The sequence below is a fragment of the Schistocerca serialis genome, chromosome 4, assembly GCF_023864345.2.
Source record: "Schistocerca serialis cubense isolate TAMUIC-IGC-003099 chromosome 4, iqSchSeri2.2, whole genome shotgun sequence".
Taxonomy (NCBI): Eukaryota; Metazoa; Arthropoda; class Insecta; order Orthoptera; family Acrididae; genus Schistocerca; species Schistocerca serialis.
The window spans coordinates 126,307,522-126,332,770 of NC_064641.1; the positions used below are offsets into that span (position 1 = coordinate 126,307,522).

The 25,249-nt window shown below is 38.4% G+C and overlaps 1 protein-coding gene across 1 annotated transcript in view; it reads left to right on the forward strand.

The window, feature by feature from the left end:
* Positions 1-18,793, forward strand: part of LOC126473592 (aspartate aminotransferase, cytoplasmic-like) — a 91,058-nt gene extending 72,265 nt beyond the window's left edge. Inside the window, exon 8 of the mRNA XM_050100739.1 lies at positions 18,607-18,793. Within this exon, the coding sequence (XP_049956696.1) occupies positions 18,607-18,749 (143 nt within the window). The 3' untranslated portion in view covers positions 18,750-18,793. The remainder of the gene's footprint in view (positions 1-18,606) is intronic.
* Positions 18,794-25,249: the final 6,456 nt, after the last annotated feature.

The following is a 25,249-nucleotide window of genomic DNA, read 5'->3' on the forward strand; positions in this document are numbered from 1 at the left end:
TACACACAGTCTTTTATGAAACCTCAGAGAATGCAGTCCAGTCGTGTCAAGTCTGGGGGGCGAGGTATACATGCGATTGGCCCTTCATGGCCAACCCGCTGACCTGAGAAGTGATTATCAAAGAAGCCTCAAACTTCCATGATGAAATGAGGTGGTGCACTGTCTTGCTGGTAGTAAACCATCCCATCTTAGTCGCCTTCACTGATCTATGGAATTAAGAAGTTTTCAAATAGTAGGACAGTTTTATGTGTGAAGATGAAAGGGCCATATACTTTCAATTTACTAAGGGCACAAAACACATTAACTTTGGGGATCTTACAAATGTGTGTCAGGGTTGCATATGGATTTTCACTGTCCAATATTTTGTAACTGAGGGTGTTTACCATCCCACTGATATGAAATGTTGAATCACTGCTGAAGACTATTTTGTTCAGGAATGTCTTATTGTCCTTTATCCAACACAACATTTCTGCTCAGAATTCCCCATGAGAATCACTAATGGGCTGTGCTATTGTGAATCTGCATTGTTTCAAGTGCAAAAATCTAATGCACTACTTGCCAAACAGTCTTTTGTGGAATGCCAGTCTCACAAGATGTACATTGCATTGATTTTTGCGGACTACAGGAAAAACTCTCCCTAACCTGTTTGATGTAATAATCCTGGTGATTTATCCTGCCACAGTGAACAACTCGTCTCAATAAAGTTCTTGTGCCAAGAATAAATTATAGGCCTGCTTTGAGGTTCTTTAGCATACATGATGTGAAATTTAAGCCAAACCATTGTTGCAGAGTCTGTTTCACGAAACCAAAACGCACAATAAGCTCATTCCAAAACAGTGAGAGTATCCATATTAAATGTGCACTATGCTGGTGTTCCTGGTGGCAGAATGGGGTACTGATGCATTATGTAAATCAACAGACTTGAGGTTGTTTCTTGCAAATTGACACATCTACCAATTCTGTAAGTTATCTCAATAAGTTTCTAAATCATTCCAAAAGTCATCACAAGTTTCTTCAGTGAATATCTGTCATGACCACTCAACACACACTTTTGTCTGCACTGTGACTTAGCAAATGGCATTTTTCCACTTTTCCTCTATACAGTAAAAATCTTCAATGCAGTATGTCTTGAAACTCCATACACTTGGGCCCCCTTGGTTATAGAAGCACCCTCCATATGAGCACCGACAGTTTTCCCATGTTTGAATCCCTTTAGCTCTGATATAATGCACTCACAACTACATGGAACACTGTTCTGAATATGACTGACACTTTGTAATGACCCCACATTATATGTTCCACAATTAAAATGTTGAATTACTTCATTGTAATAACACTGCTATGTAATTTCTCTCATGTTCTAACAATGATTTCCTAGGTTTAACGTAGATTGAATTACATTAAGTTGAGAAACTCTACTTATCTTTTCAATATGGCCTCAGTGTCTAGATCTCTGCAGCTGCTGTGTAATGTTCTATGCAAAGAGGTCCTGGGTGTTACCATTAACTTTGGCTGAAGAATTAATGATTTCAGTTCACAATTAGTGTTCATTTGCCCCTTCACATTTGAAAACACATGCTTCCATAATTACTACATACAGTTTTTCAAATACACACTGTAGAAAATATGTATTTTGATGCCTTTCAAATAACATAATTGAAAACTGTCTGATGGCAATCTGAGAGTAGCCTGGACTAATCTCATGAAGTGTGATACAAAACTCTAACATGCTCGGCACAAAAAAATTGTATTTATATATGTTATAACCATACATTCCAGAAGTTTTGAGAACAGGTAGTAAACTAAGTTACTGTTAGGATAGCTTTTGTTACTGAAATTGTTTATCAGTTTTAATTTTTTATTTATTGATTTATTGTTAAAATGAAGATTTACAGGTCTAATGGTAAGTAACAAAGGTTACAGATTTTGAAAATGTGAAAAATTGAAACTTCCTTTTTTTTATAAAATAGATTACATTATCAATAGTAAAATCAATTAAATTATAAATGGAGACAGATATTTTGTTCGTATATAACACTAACAATAGAAATTATTGTACCTAATGCAGACTTCTTTTCAGATCACTTACTTTTAAAATTATGACTACTAATTTCCATGATGTAAGATCAATACCTGAGAATACATCAATATATAAACAATATAAGTATACAGGGTGTCCCATTCCAACCTCCTGGATTTGAAAGACCCAGGAAAAAAACCCACAGTAGATACGACAGTGAAAAATGCACCACTCTATAGAGCATCTCAGAGAATTTATTTATTTATCATCGATACACCTCTACATGTAAACCATTTGTAGCACAAAGAATATCGAGTCTATGTTCAATTACTTGCCAAGTTCTTGCAACATTTCCTCTGTTAGTGTTGCAATTGCATTAGCAAATGGAAATGCCATTTGGCTAGGGCCTCCCGTCGGGTAGACTGTTCGCCTGATGCAAGTTTTTCGAGTTGACGCCACTTCAGCAACTTGTGTGTTGATAGGGAGAAAATGATGATGGTAAAGACAACACAACACACAGTCCCTGAGCGGAGAAAATCTCCAACCCAGCCAGGAATTGAAATTGGGCCGTTAGGTACGACATTCCATTGTGCTGACCACTCAGCTACCAGGCGCAGACTATCGCATTAGTGGTATGATGTCACAATGTAGGAATATCGTCCATTTTGGTTGCATACATGCAATTCTTCAGAAATCCCCACTTGAAGAAATCAAGTGTCGTAATGTCAGGTGAACATGGTGGCCAGGCAATGGGTCCTCCACATCCAATCCAGCGATTGGGAAATTTCCTATCCAGCGACCTGCGAGCCACTATTGACCAATGCAGTGGAGCTCCATCTTGTTGAAAAATGATGTTAGGTTGCAAGTCTTGTATCTGATGGTACATAAATTGCTTCAACATGTCCGGATACACTGACCCATTCACTGTTTGTTCCGCAAAAAGAAGAATGGTCCAACAATCCTGTCATGCATTACCCCGCACCAGACATTTAGTTTGCGACAATGCTGCACTCTGCCGACAATACTTTTCACTTCTGACATGGGAATATAAATTCTTTGAGATGCTCTACAATGTGGCGCATTTTTCATTGGTGTATCTACTGTGGTTTTTCTCTCCTGGGTCCTTGAAATCAGGGAGGTTTGAGTGGGGCGTCCTGTATTGTGAGAAATATTGTCTTTGACAATCAGAAATCAATATGAACATTCACAGATTAAAACTATGTAATTTACATAAGAAATTCAACTAAGTCTGTCTAAAATTTAGATGGTATTAAACGTTTTAGTAACTGAGTGATGGTTCTGATAGGACTACAATCATTACAGCTTGCAACATATTGAGGATACTGTGTAGGTGCAGTTAGTAGTATACATATGATTGTGTTGATTTCATTGCTGCTGCCAATCAAGATGTGTTACAACTTTGGAACAACTAGCAATCTTTTGTTGCCTTGTTTACTACACTTCTTTAATCCTTATTACCTACATTATGGACAGTGCACAAAGTTCAACAGCTTTCATCACTATTATTCATTTAGTAAATCAATATAGAAATTCACCTGCTAGAAATCAGGTAAGCCCCTCTATTACACAACTTTGGAGTAGATTCAAAACGAACAGTATTCCATTTCTATTCTATAGAAGCTTTCAATGATCTCTCTCTATCTCTCTCCCCTCTATCTTTATTTCTGTGAAAATTTGCTGGTGGCTACAAGATGGCCTTTTGAGAAAGGAGGTCAAGGTGTAATTGAAAGTTTCTACAGAAGTAGAATACTGCTAGTGTGGAGGTTTTCTCCAAAGTTGTGAAACAAGGAGGCTTATCAGATTATATGTATAATCTTTTTCATCCCCCTTTAGGTGTAGGTCCTCCTTGCTTTGGTACACCTATCCTATTCATTACATGATTTTTATATAAAGGTACAGTATCCTGTTTAATATTATACAGCACTTATCTCTCTATCCCTATACCGTGAGATAAATTGTTACTATTTTACTTAGAATCACTACCAGATTACTGAGATTTCCCATCTGCTGTCTCTTAAGTGTACTCCTCTGTGTTCCATTGAACGTGACCCAAGTTGATTTTTGCTTATTGCAAGAACATTATGCTGCTGTGGCTCTAAATATCTACATCTATGAGTACATTTGCCTCTGTACTCTGCAAACCACTGTGAAGTGCATTACATAGGGTGCGTACCACTTTACCAGTACCATTCTCATATGGAACATGGGAAGAATGATTGTTTAAATTCCTCCATATGTGCTGTAATCAACCTAATCTTGTTTTCATGATCTCTATAGGAGTGATATGTAGGAAGTTGTAGTACATTCCAAATGTTATCATTTAAAACCAGTTTTCGAAATGTTGCAAGTAGGTTTACATACACTCCTGGAAATGGAAAAAAGAACACATTGACACCGGTGTGTCAGACCCACCATACTTGCTCCGGACACTGCGAGAGGGCTGTACAAGCAATGATCACACGCACGGCACAGCGGACTCACCAGGAACCGCGGTGTTGGCCGTCGAATGGCGCTAGCTGCGCAGCATTTGTGCACCGCCGCCGTCAGTGTCAGCCAGTTTGCCGTGGCATACGGAGCTCCATCGCAGTCTTTTAACACTGGTAGCATGCCGCGACAGCGTGGACGTGAACCGTATGTGCAGTTGACGGACTTTGAGCGAGGGCGTATAGTGGGCATGCGGGAGGCCGGGTGGACGTACCGCCGAATTGCTCAACACGTGGGGCGTGAGGTCTCCACAGTACATCGATGTTGTCGCCAGTGGTCGGCGGAAGGTGCACGTGCCCGTCGACCTGGGACCGGACCGCAGCGACGCACGGATGCACGCCAAGACCGTAGGATCCTACGCAGTGCCGTAGGGGACCGCACCGCCACTTCCCAGCAAATTAGGGACACTGTTGCTCCTGGGGTATCGGCGAGGACCATTCGCAACCGTCTCCATGAAGCTGGGCTACGGTCCCGCACACCGTTAGGCCGTCTTCCGCTCACGCCCCAACATCGTGCAGCCCGCCTCCAGTGGTGTCGCGACAGGCGTGAATGGAGGGACGAATGGAGACGTGTCGTCTTCAGCGATGAGAGTCGCTTCTGCCTTGGTGCCAATGATGGTCGTATGCGTGTTTGGCGCAGTGCAGGTGAGCGACACAATCAGGACTGCATACGACTGAGGCACACAGGGCCAACACCCGGCATCATGGTGTGGGGAGCGATCTCCTACACTGGCCGTACACCACTGGTGATCGTCGAGGGGACACTGAATAGTGCACGGTAAATCCAAACCGTCATCGAACCCATCGTTCTACCATTCCTAGACCGGCAAGGGAACTTGCTGTTCCAACAGGACAATGCCCGTCCGCATGTATCCCGTGCCACCCAACGTGCTCTAGAAGGTGTAAGTCAACTACCCTGGCCAGCAAGATCTCCGGATCTGTCCCCCATTGAGCATGTTTGGGACTGGATGAAGCGTCGTCTCACGCGGTCTGCACGTCCAGCACGAACGCTGGTCCAACTGAGGCGCCAGGTGGAAATGGCATGGCAAGCCGTTCCACAGGACTACATCCAGCATCTCTACGATCGTCTCCATGGGAGAATATCAGCCTGCATTGCTGCGAAAGGTGGATATACACTGTACTAGTGCCGACATTGTGAATGCTCTGTTGCCTGTGTCTATGTGCCTGTGGTTCTGTCAGTGTGATCATGTGATGTATCTGACCCCAGGAATGTGTCAATAAAGTTTCCTCTTCCTGGGACAATGAATTCACGGTGTTCTTATTTCAATTTCCAGGAGTGTATATCGCCTAGAGTCTGCCAGTTCAATTTCTTCAGCATCCCTGTGACACTCTTCCACAGAACAAATGAACCTGTGACCATTCATGCTGCCCCTTCTCTGCATATGTTCAATATCCACCATTAGTCCTGTATGGACTTGAGCAGTACTCTAGAATAAGTCACAGTATTCTACTAGTAGACTTAAGTCTGTAACCTGCTTTACCCATTACTGAGTCTATGTGATCATTCCATTTCATATCCATATGAAGTGTTACACCCAGATATTTGTATGACTTGACCAATTCCAACTGCGACTCATTGGTACTATAATCAAAGGATACTATGTTTTTTTTCATTTTGTGAAGTGCACAGTTTTACATTTCTGAACATTTAAAGCAACTTGTCAATCTTGCTCTACTTTGAAACATTACCAAGATCTGACTGAATATTTATGCAGCTTCTTTCAAACAGTAATTCATTACAGACAACTGCATCATCTGCAAAAAGTCTGAGATTACTATTAAAATTGTCCACAAAGTTGTTAATATACAGTGTGAACAGTAAGGATCCTAATACACTTTCCTGGGGAACACCCAAAGTTACTTCTACATCTGTCGATGGCTCTGCATCCAAGACAATTTCCATATCAAGAAATCCTCTTTCCAGTCACAGGTTTTGCTTGATACCCCAGAAGATTGTACTTTTGATAATAAGGGTAGATGTGTTACTGAGTCAAATGCTTTTAGGAAATTAATAAATAGTACTGTATCAGGTCATATTTTCCCTTAATATTCTTCCAATCCTCAAAGACTTAATGCTAACATCCTGCAATGCTCCACTTAAGCTCCTGAAACAGTCTTATTTAGGTAATGTAACCTCTCTACAGTTGCTTAGCAACCTTAAACATCTACAGTGTGGCACATCGATTTGAGCTCACCACTGTGTTCCTTAACTACTCCATCACACTCCTGGCCTTGTGACATGGTACATTATCTTGTTGAAAATTGCCACTGCCACTGCATGAAGAGGTATATATGGTCTGCAACCAGTGTTCAACACTCCTTGGCCATCATGGTGCCTTGCATAAGCTCCACTGGACCCATGGATGCTCACATGAATGTTCCCCACAGCATAATGGAGTCACAGCCAGCTTGTCTCCATCCTGCAGTACAGGTGACAAGGAGCTGTTCCTCCAGAGGACCACAGATTCACATCAGCCCATCACATGATGAAGAAGGTATCAGGAATCATCAGACCATGCAACACTCTGCCACTGCGCCAACATCCAGTACCAATGGTCACGTGCCCATTTCACTTGTAGTTGCCGATGTCATGATGTTAATGTTGGCACGTGCGTGGGTTGTCTGCTGTGAAGGCCCTTCATTAGGAGTGCTTGGTGCACCATGTATTCAGACACACTTGTACTCTGCCCAGCATTAAAGTCTGATGTTAGTTCCACCACAGTTTACTACCTGTCCTGTTTTACCAGTCTGCCCTGCCTATGACATCTGATATCTGTAATTAGGGGTGGCTGTCAAATTCCATGAAGTTTGGACGTGGTTTTACCTTGGTCTCACCACATGTTGAAGACACTCATCACAGCACTTCTTGAATACCCGACAAGTCATGCAGTTTCTGAAATGCTCATGCCAAGCCTCTGGCCACCACAATCTGCCCTTGGTCAAACTCAGACAGATTGCATGCCTTTCCCATTCTACACATGGACAGAATGTCCCCTTATACTACATGCACCATGCATGTATCTGACTAGTAGTCATTCCTTGTTAGATGATGCTGCTATAACCTGGATTGGTTTATGTAGATAGTAGGTTGGTGGTCATAATGTTCTGGCTGATCAGTTAATGTTTAGCTTCTCTGATTTCTCACCTGGTTTTGTCCTAGAAATAGTAAAGCAGCTGAAATTATCAGACAATGTAAATATAAATGACATATCTTACAGCATACTATAGAAAGTAATAGAGTGTGTTGTATCTTTTAAGGTACTGTATAAAAAAATGTATATCCGAAGGATATTTTCCTAATGTTGGAGGGTAGTTCCAAAATATAAAAAAGTAGATATAGACTCACCTTCAAGCTACAGACCAATTTCCATTGTCCTAGTTTTTTTTAGAAAGTACTGTAATGTGTAATTTATCAACAGTTGTCGGTATAATTTGAAAATCTATGAATAATTAGTGGGTCGCAATATGGTTTTAGAAAAAACTCGTCAACTGTTGATGTTATTGACTCTGTAGCCAAATACCTGCTTCGAGTATTCCAGGATAAAGGTTTTCCTCAAGACACATTTTGTGATCTAAGCGAATCTCTTGACTGTAAATTAGTATTGAAAGAATCATAAGCAGGTTTTGTGTGTTGGCAGAGACACGCCCAGTACAGAACAAGGTAGGTATTCCACAGGGATCTGTACAGGGCCACTTTTTGCTTCTTATAATGACCTCCCATCATTTATTAAGTCCTATACATGCTAATTGCTGACAATACAACTTTTCTTCATAGTAGTAATGATTTTGAATGTCAGTACACTTATAGCACTTATAGGAGTCACTGACAAATAGTAAAGTTTACTAGTGACATGGCACATTGATGCATTGCTCTCAATGCTGTCTTTCATACTAATGTTGATAAGATTATCAATACAATGAATCTCAGGGCAAAGCTCTGAGTGTAGCTGCTTAAAAAGATGTGAAGGCCAATCATAGATGCACACAGTAAGGCCACATAATTTTAGCATCCGCTTGTGGCACATGCATGGCAACCCCTCATCAGAAACTGTGAGAAATGGAAAAGTGTTGCTCACTCAGTGGTGTGCTGGTGGAAGGTTTAAAAGTGCATCTCTTGCATAGCTGTCAGCAGTGAGCTGGGTGTGGTGGAGAATGATGTCGCCGATATTGTAGTTGGAGTTGCTGCTTTGCAGGAAAAGGTAATCACTGTATGGCCTCTAGATGCTTAGCTGAGGGATGAGTGCTGCAGACATCAGTGGCATGACCTAAATATTCTACATCTACATCTACATCTACATTTATACTCCACAAACCACCCAACGGTGTGTGGCGGAGGGCACTTTACGTGCCACTGTCATTACCTCCCTTTCCTGTTCCAGTCGCGTATGGTTCGGGGGAAGAACGACTGTCTGAAAGCCTCCGTGCGTGCTCTAATCTCTCTGATTTTACATTCGTGATCTCCTCGGGAGGTATAAGTAGGGGGAAGCAATATATTTGATACCTCATCCAGAAACGCACCCTCTCGAAACCTGGACAGCAAGCTACACCGCGATGCAGAGCGCCTCTCTTGCAGAGTCTGCCATTTGAGTTTGTTAAACATCTCCGTAACGCTATCACGGTTACCAAATAACCCTGTGACAAAACGCACCGCTCTTCTTTGGATCTTGTCTATCTCCTCCGTCAACCCGATCTGGTACGGATCCCACCCTGATGAGCAATACTCAAGTATAGTTTGAACGAGTGTTTTGTAAGCCACCTCCTTTGTTGATGGACTACATTTTCTAAGTACTCTCCCAATGAATCTGAACCTCGTACCCGCCTTACCAACAATTAATTTTATATGATCATTCCACTTCAAATCGTTCCGCACGCATACTCCCAGATATTTTACAGAAGTAACTGCTACCAGTGTTTGTTCCACTATCATATAATCATACAATAAAGGATCCTTCTTTCTATGTATTCACAATACATTACATTTGTCTATGTTAAGGGTCAGTTGCCACTCTCTGCACCAAGTGCCTATCTGCTGCAGATCTTCCTGCATTTCACTACAATTTTCTAATGCTGCAACTTCTCTTCAAGTAGGGCAAAGCGATTGTAAGGAACCAGTCTTCAAATACTGGCAGGTCAAACCATCCACTTTTGTTCCCATTGAAATGGGTTCCTTGTGGTCCACCTTCTTGCCACGTGTCCCACAAATGCTCTGATTTGTAAAGGACGTACGGAGGAAGCAGTTTACCATCAGCACTAGCTGCCATCCTTATTGAGACACTAGATTTTGATGAGTCCATCACTTTTTCAGCATGCTTACTCCTTCGTTTCGTAATTATCTGCTGCTTGCCTGGATCATCTGACATGTTGGTCTCCTCATAGTTGATCATATTGCTAGGTGGGAAATTTTCCAGCTTTGCCTTGATATTGGAGAAAAACATCATCACAGTCTCTTTGTTCACTTCTGCACAAGCTCATTTAATATTTTCACTTAAGCGAACGGAAAGATCTTCTGACTGTCGTTTGAGAAATAAATGCACCCATTCTTCTCCTGGCAAATTATTATGAAATTTCTTCTCTTTTCAGCCAGATTTATCAAGGTAGCCTTTAACTAAATATCTAATATCCAATTTAGTGAAGGGAAATCCCCAATGTGCAGTCCTCAAGATACCTTGCTTCAACATTTCTTCTTCTTCTTTATTTAGCACTCACTGTCCTCCCATTTTTTTGGATGTACTTCCTGCACTTTATTTTGTAGGGTTGATTTAGGTATACCATACAAACCACACTCTTTTCTGTATGATAATTTACCACTCTGAATATCACAAACAGCTTTATCTAAAGGTTCCGTGTCATAATTACTCTGTACTGTAACACCTCTCCTGCTCTTATACGTTCTTGGCATTGTCCGAAATCACCCCACACAGTATACAGTTTTACAAAAACCATTGTTATTTTATAACCTTGCCTGAGAAATTCGAAAAACTTGTACAGAAATTGTCTCAATGTTGTTAGCTACTGAGCACGTCAACAATTACGGTTACAGTAACTTCCCACTCGGTGCAACAATAGAAAGTTTCCACTTTACGATAATGCATGGATTTTTAACACTGAGACTGTTCATGAGTTATTCACGTAGGGAAACAATTGACGCAAAATAAAATTTGTGGAAAGCGATAAATGCAATCTTGTGCTTAAAATAACTGGCACAAGGACGTTCAAATAAGTAACTCTTTGTTTCTATGCAGTGGCAAAGAGCAAATAAGCCATACTGTCTGAATTTGCCCTGGTGTCCGAAATCACCACGTTTGATGGAATGTATGTACTATGTATGTATGTATGATCATTACACACTGAATTCACAGTTATATCATGACTGTAAAATCATTTTCCGACCCCCTGTCTTCCTATTAGCGGGTTTCATAATGAATACAGTTGTACAACTCATAGCATAAAAATTATTTGAGAGGAATTCTGACGTGTGATAAAATGTACCGGAAAGTCACACAAACCGTAATTAAAATGCAAATGATATATCATTTGAATAAGAAATATAATAATTAAAATGATACATATGTACAATTAACTACATTTCATCACACATGGTGGTGGTACCCAAGAAGTATATATAAGTAAGAGTTTCCTGAACTTTTCTAAACTCACAATCATTCTCGTATGTTTAAACAGCAGAGTTATCATAATCTGAACAACAGTTCTCATACTAATGTCTACATATGTCAACAGTAAGTCTATCAGCATAACATTCTGTTTCAGTATTGAAAAATGAGCATTTCTGCAAATTACACTTGAGCTCTTTCTCAGTTAAAATATGAAAAAGAGACTCCAAATTTTTGAGTTGTTCTTCCACCTTTGTTCAGAAGAGCTCTGACTGCAACTGCTTAAAAAGATGCATTAGACAATCAGTCACATGCAGAGAGGCAATGTGATTTTAGCATCCTACAATGGCATGTAAGCATGTCATCCACCTGATGTAAGAAAAATTGTTGTGACAATACCAGAGAAGGAAAGTTGCTACTTACCATATAGCGGAGATGCTGACCGCGATAGGCACAACAAAAAGATTCACACAATTAAAGCTTTTGGCCATGAAGGCCTTTGTCAGCAGTAGACACACATACACACATGCACACACACACACTCACTCACACACACACACACACACACACACACACACACATAAATGCAACTTGCACACACGTCTGCAGTCTCAGAGAGCTGAGACCACACTCAAACTGTTGTGACTTGCCTATTTTCATGATGGCACATTCTGCTTCTCTGAACCAGTACCTCATGCAAAGAATAACTACCCATCCAGAAAGTACTGGAATGCATACCAAAACTGCTGTCATTGTCCACCTTGGAGATGCACAGCATCTGTGAAGGCTAGCATACATCCACAAACAATAACACTGTACTTTTCTAAACAAACTGACTAATAGCAAGCACTTTTACTGTGACAATTATGATTTGTCAGCTAGACAGACACTGTGGAACACATTGCTTTATCAAATGTGGTATGTTTACACCACACAATACACTTGCCACTCTCTCATGAAGAATAGATCAACTACAGTGATTAAACTATTCACCTCTAAAGTAGATAAACTTCAATAGCTACTGGAAGAAGTTTGCAGAGTAAGTTTGAAAGTAATCCTGAGTATAATTGAAATAACACAGTATCTGAAATAAGTGACATTTCAACACGAAAAGTAGTATAATTCGCATATTTTCATACGCTTATGTCATATGGTATTATTTTTTGGGGTAATTCTTCTGATTCAAAAAGGGTATTTTTGGCTCAAAAACAGGCTGTTCAAGCTATGTATGGTGTAAGTTCGAAAACCTCTTGTCGACCCCTATTCAGTAGTCTGGGAATTTTGACATTGCCCTCACAGTATGTATTTTCTTTAATGTCGTTTGTTGTTAGCAATATTAGCTTATTCCCAAGAGTTAGCAGCTTTCACTCAGTTAATACTAGGCAGAAATCAAATCTGCATGTGGAATGCACTTCCTTGACTCTTGTGCAGAAAGGAGTGCAGTATTCTGCTGCATCCATTTTCAATAAGCTACCACAAGAACTCAAAAATCTTAGCAGTAGCCCAAACACTTTTAAGTCTAAACTGAAGAGTTTCCTCATGGCTCACTCCTTCTATTCTGTCGAGGAGCTCCTGGAAGAGCTAAAAAATTAAGCAAATTCCAGTGTTACATTCTTGATTTTCTTTATTTAAACTAACGACTTGTCGCCTGAATATGTTTCTTATATTTCATTTTATCTGTTTCTACAATCGTGTTATAATTTCATGTATTGACTCGTTCCATGACCATGGAGACTTCTCCTAAATGTGGTCCCATGGAACAATAAATAAATAAATAAATAAATAAAATAAAAAAATATACAGCAATTACACTGAAAAGAAAATAGTACTGATTAGCAATGAATTCATAGTACCAGTTGATCAGTTTCCGTATGCAGGATATAACACTGTCTGCTACTACTATACCATAACCTCTAAGTTGGATGCAGTTCGTATAATGAAATTATTTTTATTAAAGCAATTACAGTATAAAGAAGCAGAGCAGTATTACCCTCTGAAAGGAATTTAGTTGTGTTGACCGTGATATATCTAATGGAGGTGGCTTATCAGAAGTGAAAGTCAGAATCACGTAAATATTTAAACAGCAACAAACAATATCTTTTCTATCTACAATGTTCAAAAAATAAAGAAAATGGTTGCCAGCCTAATTAATCATGAGAATGATTGACATTTTTGTTCAAGAAAATAGGTATGAGTAACTTTAACGGACAAATACAACCTATACTCTGCCACACTCGAGTGCAATGAACCTTGGCACATGAATACAGTATGTTCACGTTAAGGTTGGAGCTAACAGATCAGAACAAACTATTTGCATAAATATAACAGATAGCAAAACACACTATTATCTTGAGGACTTAGTCAAACTGAATGGTCTCAATACCTTTACTCTTAATATTCACTGTAGAATCGTAAATTGGACATAAGTTTAGTATTACATTTCAAACAAATTCCTATCTGACATGAAATATGGATATGGTTCACAGCAAATTTAGTAACTGCGCATAGATTTAGTCTCTCACTACTAACACCTTTCTACTTAGAATGAAAATTAAATGGAGTTCACTAACAAATTACTTCTCACTGTCTTTTGAATAAAGAAGTTACCATTTTCATAGATAGTGGTCTTTCTATTAATTGTTATTTATCATGAACATAAAGGATACACTGTGGATCCTATTACACTATTAATATACACTTTCAATACATAAGAGAAACAAGTGATTAGCAAGCATGAGTATATAACTTTCCACAATTGCAGTTTTCAACTTTTACTACAGTGAGACACAAAATTGACATATTTGTGAGATACTGACTCACCTTTTGCGATTTACAACACACAGCAATGTGATCATTTACTAAGCAAAACTTTATAAGCCTCAGTTTTAAGAACTTTTAATTTTGAAGTTGGCAACAACATATTAATAAGCAGTTTTAATACAAAAATTATGTTCAGCAAGCATCATGTACTTTAGCTCACTCTCTTGCCACATTAACTTTAACTTTCTTTTTACTATGTTCAAGTGGCATTAATTAGTAAAACACTGGCTTTCCTATTTTCACAATATGGACACTCGGTAAGCATTTTTGACATGGGAAGGACCCTAAGTGGTTGTGTGACTAGCGATAAAAAAAATCGAGGTAGATATAAGGGTTCGAGTATAAGTTACCTTATATTTGCACACACTAAAACATCCAATGCTGATCCTTCACCATACATTTCTACTATTCCTTGGTTCCTTTTCAGTGATTGCGAAATGTGGTGGCGATTGCATGTTGGTAGGTGGATTTACGGATAGAATTGCTGGACTCTGTCATTTCTTGGTGGCAATGATAGATATCAGTTCCAGAATAGTTCCAGCTCTTTATCCATCCATCTGAGGCATTGTAAAATGGCACAGAAAGCCTCTCTCGGCACCAGCACAATATACAACTTTTACATGAGCTGTTGACAGTTTGGTAGCTCATCCCCAACTGACTCTCAATTCCACCATTTCTACCTAGGCCAACCACATTATGCGCGTGCTACTAAGTTCCATTCTGGAGGGGAACCACACCATCTTTTACATACAAAATAACTAAGAACCCTAAGTGAAGATAGCAGTTTACATAACAGCAACCAAACATATTAAATAAAACAAAACATTTGCTCATATTGACATTTCTACAAAAAATTATTTAATTTTAAAGATAACCAAAGAGATTATGTGACAAAGACAAAACATATAATTTGCTCATACTGTACATATTACAAAGATTACACTTCCTACACTGTAAAAGACATAAAAGTTTTTACAAAGAAAGGAGTATACAATTTTGTGTTATCAATTCAATCAAACACATTTACAGAAGCTCAATGATGTAACATTAAATAAAACAAAAGGCAAAATAAATCAGTAGAGCATTAGAACTATGGTGTTACAAAGAAAATTGAAAACAGCATCTGGTTGAGTGGGAAAATAAATAAACACCAGGGTAAAATTAGCCTAGAGTGCTTTTGATAAAATAAATAGGTTTCAGTAACTAAGTTTCTGATATGTCTGAAAAGAAAAGTTTACAATTAGTGTGTATTATCATATTTTACTGGGGGAAGCAATATGGTGTTCAAATTAAAATAGAGTCATTAATTTAGAGATATGGGTGGTGGGAATGAGTCAGAGGTACAAGAAAGCAAACAAATGGATCTGAGAACAGACTGAGGGGAAATATGTATTTATGACTATAATGAAAATTAAATGGTAGTTAGTGAAACATGTTGCCACCAGATAAATGAGTGGTAGGTTGGCCAAAGACAATCTTCACTAAACTCCAAGTGATAAGAAAGGACTAAGGTGATGACCGAATGGGAGGTGGGTGAATGTCACCAGGAAGCCTACAAGAAGGTCATGGATACATTTGCCAATGACTGTAATGTACAGAAGCATCTAGAGGAGGCCTTCATCGTATAACAGAAGTCAAATGGCAAATGTTGGTAGCACAATATAGTAAGTAATTACAAAATAAACAAAAGAATAGAATATGCTGAATGTACATTTTAGAATAAATTATACAGTTTTTATTAATATGATTCCACAATGAAGTACATTTTAGCAGCTATTTTCACAATCCCTGTATTCAAACAGCCGATATAGTAAACTATCTTTGATTTCTGTTCTGAGGACTTGCTTCACAGCATAGACTTGTAACATAGCAGGATTAAAGGATTCAAATCTCCTCTACAAACCAATGTGAACCGGCATTGACTCTGTTGCATCTCCTTTCCTATGCTCGTCATTTATATTGGTATTTGTGCTTGTATTCTTTATTGGTCCCATAATCCATAGTTGGGTGCATAGTCTGCACATGTGATACAGTGCAAGCCAGGTTTCAGATTGTAAATGCAATTTATATTTACTCTGAATCTGAAATGATATTTCAGTAAATGTTGCATATTGGTAACATATTTATAAATACAAATAAAATGATTGTACACAATAAGTGTGCTTAAGAATGTGTGATCCATTATACAAATTTGTATGGTATTCCAAAAAATCAGAAACAGAGCAGAAACAGTAGTCAAGCAATTACTATTTCAGTTTCACTTTAAACATATGTAACATTGGTATCTGTTTGAAATAGGATGGCATGTGGTTACACAGCATAGTGCCATTATGAATTACTCCTTCTTCACAAATGCTTATACTTACTACATGGAGATGTACCTTATGCTTCTGCCTAGAATCATAAATGTGAAAATCATAGCTATGTTTAAGTATAATTTCTACTTTTAACATGATTCCTTTTGTGAAGATTAGTGCTTCATAGATATATAAATAAGGCAGGAGCAGTATATTAGATGTTCAAACTGCCAACATCTGTCCAGTTTGCTCTACTCTTCTCTTTCCCCACAGCAAATTGGTAGCACATAGATGAACAATTGTTGATTTGTAGTAGCTATTGTCTTATGAACTGGAATGAAGTAAGTGTAAGTTCCTAAAGACTCTGTGATGAAGTACACTTTTTTAGTGCACTACATTGTCACTCAGAAAAGAGTGAGCATTATATACACCTGCATATTCCCTAAACTGATAGCAATGACATAAAATTATAACATTATTTCACTTTGCAAAATGAAGTAGTAATTAGATTTCAATAGCTGATATGGCTGATTTCACTAGTTTCAGCATGCATATCATCATAATTACTTTTCTACTACTTTCCTACTATTTTTTATCTCTTTGACTGTGTTTGTCTCATTATTAGTGTTCATTTTCTGTCAAAGGCATTATAACATCCCATCGGAAGTGGAGTCACCTATGTAAACAACCATGTCATATACCAAATCTGCTGTAACTTCTGCAGAATCTTTTATGTCAGACAGCAGTCAGTACATTAAGTGCTAATTTAGAAAACTCTCTTTGCCATAATCACAAATTCCACACCATTATGTGTTAGTGAACATATGGTGTAACTAATGGACACATAACTGCTGAAGCATAAGTCAGTTAAAAGTGAACATCAAAACATCTTCAGTCCATTCTTTAAAGTATCTGTCCATATGGATTCAACAGTCTGTATGGCTTAAGTTTTATACTTTATATGTTGGTACTGAGTGTGGCATTGCACACACTAACAGCATGCACCATGAAGGGGTTATGCAAATTGGTCACAAATTGATATTCATACATGTGTCAACTCAAAATGGAAAATTGTAATCTGTGACAGCCATTGGATGAATGTATGATGCTGCAGTGCAGTTTCACTGTGCAGCTGGCAAGGATAGCAAGCAGTGGACATTTTCAGACCAGGGCATAAGGCCTTCAGGAATTTCATTCCATTCACTCAGTTGGACAGTAACTACACCTTGCACACAGGCATGTGAATAATATATGCATATCAGCATTTGAAAGAGGAAATATGGTGGGCTCAAAAAACCTAAATGGAGTAACCTGCAAACTGTTCAACATTTGAATAGGGATGATACCACTGTTTGATTGTGTTGGCAGGAGTGGGTGAACCGTAGCTAAACAGAGCATCAAAAATCAAGTGTTCAGACAAGAGAGATGACACAACAAGAGGACCGAGCAATTGTCAGAGAGGCACTCAAGACACCAGGTTCAACATTATCATCTATGTAACATCTCTGTATACCAACAAGCCCATTTGCAGTAGTGTTGGGCACATTTGTGCTCAAACATTATTGAATGGGGTAGATTTGTCTTCAGTGATATGTCCCACTTCAAACTGAAGCCAAATGATCAGTGAAGATGTGTCTGGACATGGTCCAGACAGCAGTGATATACCGATCTGACTGTCACCAAACATATGGCCTGACAATTAGGAATGATAGTCTGTGGTACCATTTCATTTCATAGCAAGACCCCTTTGGTTGTCATCTGCAACTTTACAGCACAGTGGTACATTGATGGTAGTCTGCACCCTGTTCTTCATGGCAAATCATGCAATATAATGCCTGCCCGCACGCAGCGTGAGTTTCTGCTGCTTGTCTTTGTGGTTGCCAAATCCGAACTTGTCCAGCAAGGTCATGGTATCACTCCCCAATTGAGAACATTTGGAGCATAATGGATAGGGCCCTCAAATCAGCTCAGGATTTTATGATGCAATGCATGAACTGGACAGAATTTGGTATGATATCCCGAGAACCCTATCAATCAGTGCCAAACTGAATAACTGCTTGCATAAGGGTCGGAGGTGGAACAATACATTAATGACCTGCTTAATTTGTGAAGCTCTCTCTTGAATAAATAATCAACTTTTTTCTGAAAGTGTGATAATTTGTTTGTCTGTACATGTACATCACATCTATCGATTTCGATCCCATTTCGATAATTCCTTCATCATGCATTTTCTTCTTCTTCTTCTTCTTCTTCTCTTCTGAGTGCGTATCTGTTACTAATAAAAATAATATTGTTCTTAACAGATGAAGGTAAAATATTTTGCTTTATTGCAGCCCAGCAAGTTGACTACCTGAAGGATAAATGGCACGTTTATCTTATGCGGAGTGGGAGAGCAAATATGTGTGGTATAAACACACACAATGTCAGTTATGTTGCAAAGGCATTTAATGATGCTATCAGAAATGTGTCTCAATAACTCTCAAGAATTATACATTAAATGAAACTCTTTGTAGATATACTACTTCCAGAAAGTATGAAAATAATTATACAACATAAATGAAATTTTAATAAAGTATCAATGAAATGTACAGCCTCTATAATTCTACTGCGTAACCAATAACACTACTCACTCCTTCATATCATTTTGGGTCACTGGGAAACCAGGTATAGAACTTCACTCATGAATTAAACTTCTTCATTGTGGACATTATGGAACACTGTGAGTACGTATTAATTTAATATAAATACAGATAACACTGACCAGTCACCTATGAAAGATTTGTTTATTTCTGTTATTACTTTACAACCCTTTTCAGAGTGATCTTCAGATAATGCATTCAGCTGTTACATAGTCACATTTGTGGTGTGATGGAGAGTACTGGAATGCTGGATGGTGGCTGACTTCTGATGACACTCAGCGTTTGTATTGAACAGAGGTTAATTCTGTGGCTGACAGGCAATGGACATGGAAGGTGAGAGGTGGATATTATCATCAATACTGACTTTTTGCCACAACAAGCAAGCTCCTGTATGCATAATCACAATACAACTGTGGTGTCACATATCAATACCACACCATGACCATCAAAGTTGGCAACGGAATTGCAAGATTCCCCTCACATGTCAATAGTGGTCATGCAGTATCTGGCAGACCCAGTGGAGAGTGCCTGCTGAGCTATGCCTCTTGTGGTTCTGTACCATGATCGTCCTCTGTCACTGTGATATAGGATAGCCAGTGGCAGCCACTCACTCCACTCCCACTTGAAGCCTCTTTGCTATGTGATGTTATGTCTGTGGCACCTTGCCATGGCTCTGACACCTTTGTTCATGCTTAGTTCAGAGAGCCTTCCCCTTGTTGACACTGAGAGCTGGACTTCATTTCTTGCTGCAACATCTGTAATGAGTCTTCATTTGCTTGGAGCAATACAAGTTAAGTAAATCTTATGTTTGCTGTGTTAACATGCTCGCAAACCGTTTCTGCTCCAGTTCAGTTTTACTATGACGTCAGTTGCTGTACCACTCTGTAGCCCTCCCAACCTTCACAATGTGTGCAAACCATGAACATGTAACAACTACGAATATGTAACTTCTGCATCATCTAAAGACGAGCATGAAAAGAGCTCAAATACTAGTTAATGGAAGTAAACAAATTTTTCATAACCAACTATGATGGTTATTTGTATTTCCTCACAATTTGTATCCAATTCACACAATGATCTATGCACAAAGTGAGGTGGCACAGTGGTTAGCACACTGGACTCGCGTTCGGGAGGATGACGGTTCAAACCCGCGTCCATCCATCCTGATTCAGGTTTTCCATGATTTCCCTAAATCGCTTCAGGCAAATGCTGGGATGGTTCCTTTGCAAGAGCATGGGCAACTTCTTTCTCCACCCTTTCCTAATCCGATGGGACCAATGGCACTGCTGTATGGTCCCCTCCCTCAAATCAACCAAACAAGCAACGATCTGTGCATCAGTTATTATTCTATCACATTAGGTGTATCTCATATTTCAGCAGTTGCAGAACCATGTGTAAGAGCAATGACGACACCTACAAACTTTGCACCAACAGAGTTCTCTGTTGTTCTATAACAGCATTCTAAGAGAGCAGGTGAGGAACCATCAAGAAGCATTTTTCAGTGTGAAGCATTACTAACCTCATTACTATGCCTAATAAGTACCATATAACATTATCAGCCCAATCCTCTTCTGATAATTAGTACATGACTCAGATAGTTAACAATAATGTAACACAACACAGTTCATTCATATTTATTATTATTAAACACATGATGAACAGCTTGCTTGTAATGTGATTTTAAAGGTTTCACAACCAAGACTGGTAAGCTGCATAGACTACAACGACCTCACAAAATTGATGAACAGCAAAAACCAGTAACTAAACAACTAGGAACATAGATGTTTGTGCATCGAATGCATGGCTACATCTACATCTATACTCTGCAAACCACCATGAGGTACACAGCAGAGGGTACATCCCATTGTACCATTTATTAGGGTTTCTTCCTGTTACATTCATGTATGGAGTGCAGGAAGAATGATTGTTTGAATGTTGCCTGTCTTCAAGAGTCTTCCAGGTCAGTTCCCTCAGTATCTCTGTGACACTCTCCCACACATGAAACAAATCTGTGACCATTTGTGCTGCTTTTCTCTGTACACATTGAATATCCTCTACCTGTAAGGGTCCTACACACTTGAGCAATATTCTAGAATTGCTCACCCAAGAGACTTGCAAGCAATTTCCTTCATAGATTGATTGCCCTTCCCCAGTATTCTACCAACAAACTGAAGTCTACCACCTACTTTAACCATGACTGAGCCTATGTGATCATTCCATTTCATATCTCTAGTAACTGTTAGCCCAGGTATTTGTATGAGTTGGCCAATTCCAGCAATGACTCATTTATATTATAGTCATAGGATACTACTTTTTTCATTTCGTGAACTGCACAGTTTTATAATTTTGATTGTTTAAAACAAGCTGGCAATCTCTGCACCACTTTGATATCAGTATCAGACTGAATATTTAAGCAGCTTCTTTCAGATAGTACTTCATACAGATAACTGCATCATCTGCAAAAAGCCTGATTTTACTATTGTCTGCAAGAACATTAATATACAAAATGAACAGCAAGGGTCACAATACAGTTTCCTGGGGTATCTCCATCTCTGAGTGACTGACATGGAAGTTTGTTTAATGAATAGCAGATGACATCAACTACTGCTTTGTGTATGACAACTGTACAAAAATGTACGTAGTACAGAAGTGATAAAACAGGAAAATATGAGACTGTTAAATTCAGATATTAATGAAAAAACAGAAAAAGTGAAAAATTACAAAAATAAAGTAGGCAGGGAAATGATCTTAATTAACTTTAAGCTGTATAACTAGAACATGGCAAAATAATGTGTACTATTTTATGATGTGGAAGTTTTAACATGCACTGGGAATTTAAAAACCCACTAAAATTTTTCTAGAATGTTAATTTCTGTAACTTGAATTTCATAACCTAACCTTTCATTTTAAGAAAGTCATAGATTTTTTTAATCTGAAAAATCATGGCTACAAAGCTACAACATTGTGATGTGATTTTGTCAGGACTGCATTTTAAGATTCGAAAATTTTGAATACAAATAACTTTTGAAGTACCTGATATTTGGAAAAATGAAATGTATGTTTGGAAAAGGAAAATGAGGGCTTTGAACTGTTTATGAGAGTTTGGATTCCTTACTTGCTACCCGTCAGACAGCAGTATGCAGTTAATAGTCCATAGTGACCTGAATGTACATTTTCTAAGGGATTCTGATAGGAAAAATAATCTTGAAACCTTATTTGGATCGTACCATATGATCTCAATAATTTCCTTTCCAATATGGGTGCTTAAAGACAGTTAGATCGTAATTGACAATGTTTTCTTCAGTGAAGCTCAAAACAGGAAAATAACTGTTTATCTAGCAACAAATGCTCTCTCTGATCATAATGCAAAATTAGGATAAATAAGATTGAGTCTCACAGTACTGATATTCCTCAGTGGAAATCAGTTTGAATAATTAATGACTCCACAACAGTTTTCTAAAAACAGCTAACAACAGATGGCCTGGGAAGAAATTTATAATGAACCAAATGTTAACATAGAATTTAATCTATTCTATTGTAAATTCATATCATTATTTGAAAATAGGTTTCTGCATAAGGCAATAAGAAAGGACATTAAACAGCCATGTTAAAAAAAAAAAAAAAAAAAAAAAAAGTGGAGTGCTAGAGGAAAGGTCATGAAAGGAAAAGGGCTAGAGGAAAGGATGTGAAAGGAAAAGTGAAATGTATCTCTGGGCAAGAACAAGCTAGAGATCCTGCATATTTGCATGTTACAAACACTATGCAGAGCCAAGAAGAAAAGTTATTAATAAATCAAGGAACATGCACATAATGTCAGAATCAGTAATTGCTGCAACAGATTTAAGTCTATATGGAATGTAGTGAAACAAGATAGGACAACCAGCCACAGAACAGGATGACATCACTATTGACCTGAATGGAAGGGCTATAAATAATGAGTCACATGCAGCAAATATATTTAATAATCGTTTCTTAAATATAATAGAAAGTATGTGGACAAAGAGTTCAAGAAATAAACCACAGCAGTAAGCTCAGAAAGCAGTTCCCATAAAATTAAATCATATGAATGTATCACCAACTTCTCCTCTTGAAATGAAGGAAATTACATATTTTCTCAAAAATAAAAGCTCATCTGGATTTGATGGTGTTTCCAACAGAGTAGTAATGATTTGTTCCTTTATAATGAGCCCTGTCTTATTTGATACATTTAATGCATCCCTTACTCAAAGCACTTTTTCAGAGAACTGAAATAAGCTGTTGTTAAATCCCTCTCTAAGAAGGGTGACAGGAGAGGTGTCAATAATTACTAATTTCACTAAAGGTATCATTTTTTTAAATTTTTGAGAAGGTGATGTTTTCTAGAATAGTGTATCACCTGGGCAACAACAATATCCTGAGCAAATCACAGTTTGGGTTTCAGGAGAGTTTCTCTACAAAGAACACATTCCAAGTTCACTCAGCAAATATTACACACATTAAATAACAAAACAACAATGGTTGGTATTTTCTGTGACCTATCAAGGGCATCTTACTGTGTGAATCTCAATATCTCCCCAGATAAATTCGAGTTTTATGGGATTGATGGTATAGCCAAGCAGTGAGTATCATATCTAACCAAAATAATATAGAAATTATATATAAAAACAAAAATGAGGTGACTTACCGAACAAAAGCACTGGCAGGTCGATAGACACACAAACAAACACAAACATACACACAAAATTCAAGCTTTCGCAACAAATTGTTGCCTCATCAGGAAAGAGGGAAGGAGAGGGGAAGACGAAAGGAAGAGGGTTTTAAGGGAGAGGGTAAGGAGTCATTCCAATCCCGGGAGCGGAAAGACTTACCTTAGGGAGAAAAAAGGACAGGTATACACTCGCACACACGCACATATCCATCCACACATACAGACACAAGCAGACATATTGGTCTTTAAATATGTCTACTTGTGTCTGTATGTGTGGATGGATATGTGCGTGTGTGCGAGTGTATACCTGTCCTTTTTTCTCCCTAAGGTAAGTCTTTCCGCTCCCGGGATTGGAATGACTCCTTACCCTCTCCCTTAAAACCCTCTTCCTTTCGTCTTCCCCTCTCCTTCCCTCTTTCCTGATGAGGCAACAATTTGTTGCGAAAGCTTGAATTTTGTGTGTATGTTTGTGTTTGTTTGTGTGTCTATCGACCTGCCAGCGCTTTTGTTCGGTAAGTCACCTCATTTTTGTTTTTATATATAATTTTTCCCATGTGGAATGTTTCCTTCCATTATATTGAAATAATATAGAAAGTTATACTTAGTAATTCTCCCAGTGTCGTCTGTGGACATTATTCTGATTGGGGAGAAATCAGGTACAGAATTCCCTATGGCTCAATCTTAGTTCTGCTATTATTCCTTGTACATGTAAATGACCTTCCATCTAATATACAACAAGCGGAATTAGTTCTTTTTGCAGCTGACACTAATATTGTAATCAGTTTATGCATACATACAGAAATAGAAGAAATGGTGAACAATGTTCTTAAAAGTATCATTGACTCATTTTCTGTGAATGGTCTGATCCTCAGTTTTAAAAATACACAATGTATTCAGTTCTGCACATCTAGGGATGATACACCAATGATAAGTGTAACACGTGGTGAGGAAATAATAAGTAGGGTGGAAACTTCAAACTCTTAGATGACCATATTTATGAGAATTTGAACTGGAAAAAGTCACATTTTGGAACTCCTAAAACAAATTAGTCCAGCCAGATTCACACGTATTATCATTGGGAATCTTGGGAGAAACAAATCAGTAAGCTGACATATTTTACTTATTTTCATTCAATAATGTCACACGGAATAATGTTATCAGGTAACGAATCTTCAAGGAAGATATTCTTCATTGCTCAAAAAACATGCTGTATGAATATTGTGTGGTGGTCATCCATGATCATCTTGTAGACATCTGTTTAAGGAGTTAGGCATTTTGACTACTGCTTCACAGTGTGGCGATTATCGATTACCAATGACTCTGGGACTCTTGTCGTTGTTTCAAATGCTCCGCTATGTTTCATGTGATTGTGCATTAATGAAGTGTATTTGGCTATAAATGGTTGGTTATTTCTATCCATGGTATTCATTGGCATTGACAGAAAACCCACATTGGTTACCTTGAGTCACATGAATAAGCTTCAATTTGTGCATTACTTCTTACTAGTTCCATGCCAGCTCAAACAATGACTCAATCGCCAGCCTTCCTGACAGTGGAGGATGTCACTAACAAGGAAGTGACTTTCGATTGTGAAGTGAAATGTTTTTCTGTGGGTACTACCAACACAATGAGAATGCTTGTTTCTCAAGT